Raw genomic sequence first — 2,414 nt, 5'->3', positions numbered from 1 at the left:
GCTATGGCCTCTAAGATAGCTGCCTTGGAAGCGAATCATACTTGGTCTATAGTGAGTCTGCCTCCCAATCATCATGCTATCGGCTGTAAATGGGTGTACAAGATCAAATACCATGCAGATGGCACTATTGAGAGACACAAGGCCCGATTAGTCACCAAAGGTTATAATCAACAGGATGGGGTTGATTACACAGATACTTTTGCCCTGTTACCAAATTGGTCACTGTGAAACTCGTTCTAGCTTTGGCTGCAATTCAAGGATGGCATTTGCATCAATTAGATGTTAACAATGCTTTTCTCCATGGAGACTTGCATGTTGTTTATGACTATCCCTCCAGGGTATAGTCCTAAGGGGGAGCTACCTGTCATTGATGAAGGATTCAGCCATTCTGCCACTAATCACTCCCTGTTTATGAGATATTTTGGCAACAAATTCATCATTTTGCTAGTCTATGTAGATGATGTTATAGCAAGCAATGACCTGGACAAGTTAGAAGCCTTGAAGGGAAGATTGAACAACATGTTTAAGTTGAAAGACTTGGGTAAATTGAAATATTTCCTTGGACTAGAGATTGCTAGGTCTAACAGAGGGATATTTGCATCTCAAAGGCCATATGCACTTCAGATTCTTAAAGAATTCAGATATCTTGGATGCAAACCACTAAGTACTCATATGGAAGCAAATCTGAAACTCAACCAAGATGGTGATCAAGATGGGAAAGACAATCTGGCAGACCCCACGTTATATAGAAGAATGGTTGGGAAACTACAATACTTGACTATAATCAATTCTGATTTGTCTTATTCACTCAATAGATTAAGTCAATTTCTAGCTAATCCAAGGAACAGCCACATGAAAGCAGCACGGAGGGTTCTACAGTATATTAAAGGATGGCCAGGTCAAGGAATCTTCATGTCAGCAAAGTCCCAGATTAGATTAGAAGCATACACAAATTCTGACTGGGCTGCTTGCCCTGATACAAGAAGATCAACAACAGGATTTTGCATCTTCCTTGGAGAATCAATCATTTCCTGGAAAAGTAAGAAACAGCACACGGTATCTAGATCTTCAGCTGAGGCAAAGTACAGAGCCATGGCCAACACCACATGCGAATTGATTTGGATTCTTTCTGTGTTAGAGGAGCTGAAAGTTAAACATGACGGTCCTGCAATCCTGTATTGTGACAATAAAGCGGCACAACACATATCAACAAATCCAGTCTTCCATGAAAGGACTAAACATATTGAAATAGACTGTTTCAAGCAAAGAACAACTTGTAGATATTCTAACAAAGGCTTTATTCCCGAATCAGTTCAAGCTACTCAAAGACAAGATGAAATTGGAAAACATATATATTTCATCTTGAGGGGAGTGTTAGAATTGAGATTAGTTAGAAATCTGTTAGGTTGTTAGTTGTGGTGGTTGGACTAGGTGTTGTAACCGAGTGAGCTGGTTTAGTAACTAATTGGTTACTGAATTAGTTCTTGAGCTTAGGAACTCTATAAATACTCATACATTGTAATAGTTTTTTATTGATCAATAAGAATACAATTTTACAATTCTCATATTTTTTCTTAACTAACACTTACTTGTAGAGTAGAGTGACTTATGAGAGAGAGGAGTTGCCATAGGGAAAAGAAAGATCCATTAGTGAGAGGGAATGAGTAGAAAGGACAACAGGAGAGAAAAGGAGATGGATTTTTCAATCGACGTATTATTTGTTGTTTCATGAAACGTGATCTCCTTATATATATCTAACAAATTAAATATTTGTTTTAAAATAAATTAGATTTAAAAGAATTGATGTGATACTTGGAAGCATTGTTATAGTATGAGTAATTAGAGGTAAAACATCTTTATCTTTATACATATAACTCTCAATCTTTTTTTTTTTCTGTGAAACTTCTCAATCTCTCATTCCGTTAGCAAATCTAAGGTGTCATTCATTCCAATTCGTTAACTGCCACGATGGACAAGACAAAGATACATATGACACGTTTTTATTGGTCTATATTATTTATTTATTAAAATATTGTAAAAATTATTTAAAAATAATAAAAAATTAAAAAATGATTTAAACATTTTATTTTCTTTCTTTCTTTTTTCCTTTTTTCTTCCTTTACATATAATTAACATTTTTTTTTTGTTAACAAAATAATTAATAAATTTGTTAAAACAAACAGAAAATTAATTTATATATATAATTATAATATTATTTTCAAATATATGGTATGTATAATCAGATCACCTTAATAGATTTAGTTATATTGCTATCGACTGAAAATTCTTAAAAATTGTTAAATAAAAAATTTATGTTAGATATACACTTTTTTTTTTACAAAATGTTAGATTTCTCTTCTATATAAAATAGTTTTTAGATAACGAAATTTGTTAGTTTTAACGGTTTGTTTGGT

General features: G+C 33.3%; 1 protein-coding gene across 1 annotated transcript; it reads left to right on the top strand.

The window, feature by feature from the left end:
* Positions 1-288: 288 nt before the first annotated feature.
* On the top strand, positions 289-1,413 carry LOC133796158 (uncharacterized mitochondrial protein AtMg00810-like). The gene has a single exon (XM_062233641.1). It carries the CDS (start codon positions 289-291, stop codon positions 1,411-1,413), a length of 1,125 nt encoding a protein of 374 aa, XP_062089625.1.
* The last annotated feature ends 1,001 nt before the right edge of the window (positions 1,414-2,414 follow it).

Source organism: Humulus lupulus, chromosome 8 (genome assembly GCF_963169125.1).
Source record: "Humulus lupulus chromosome 8, drHumLupu1.1, whole genome shotgun sequence".
NCBI classification, from domain to species: domain Eukaryota; kingdom Viridiplantae; phylum Streptophyta; class Magnoliopsida; order Rosales; family Cannabaceae; genus Humulus; species Humulus lupulus.
The sequence above is the reverse complement of the archived record's forward strand: the minus strand, read 5'-3'. Positions and strand labels throughout refer to the sequence as shown.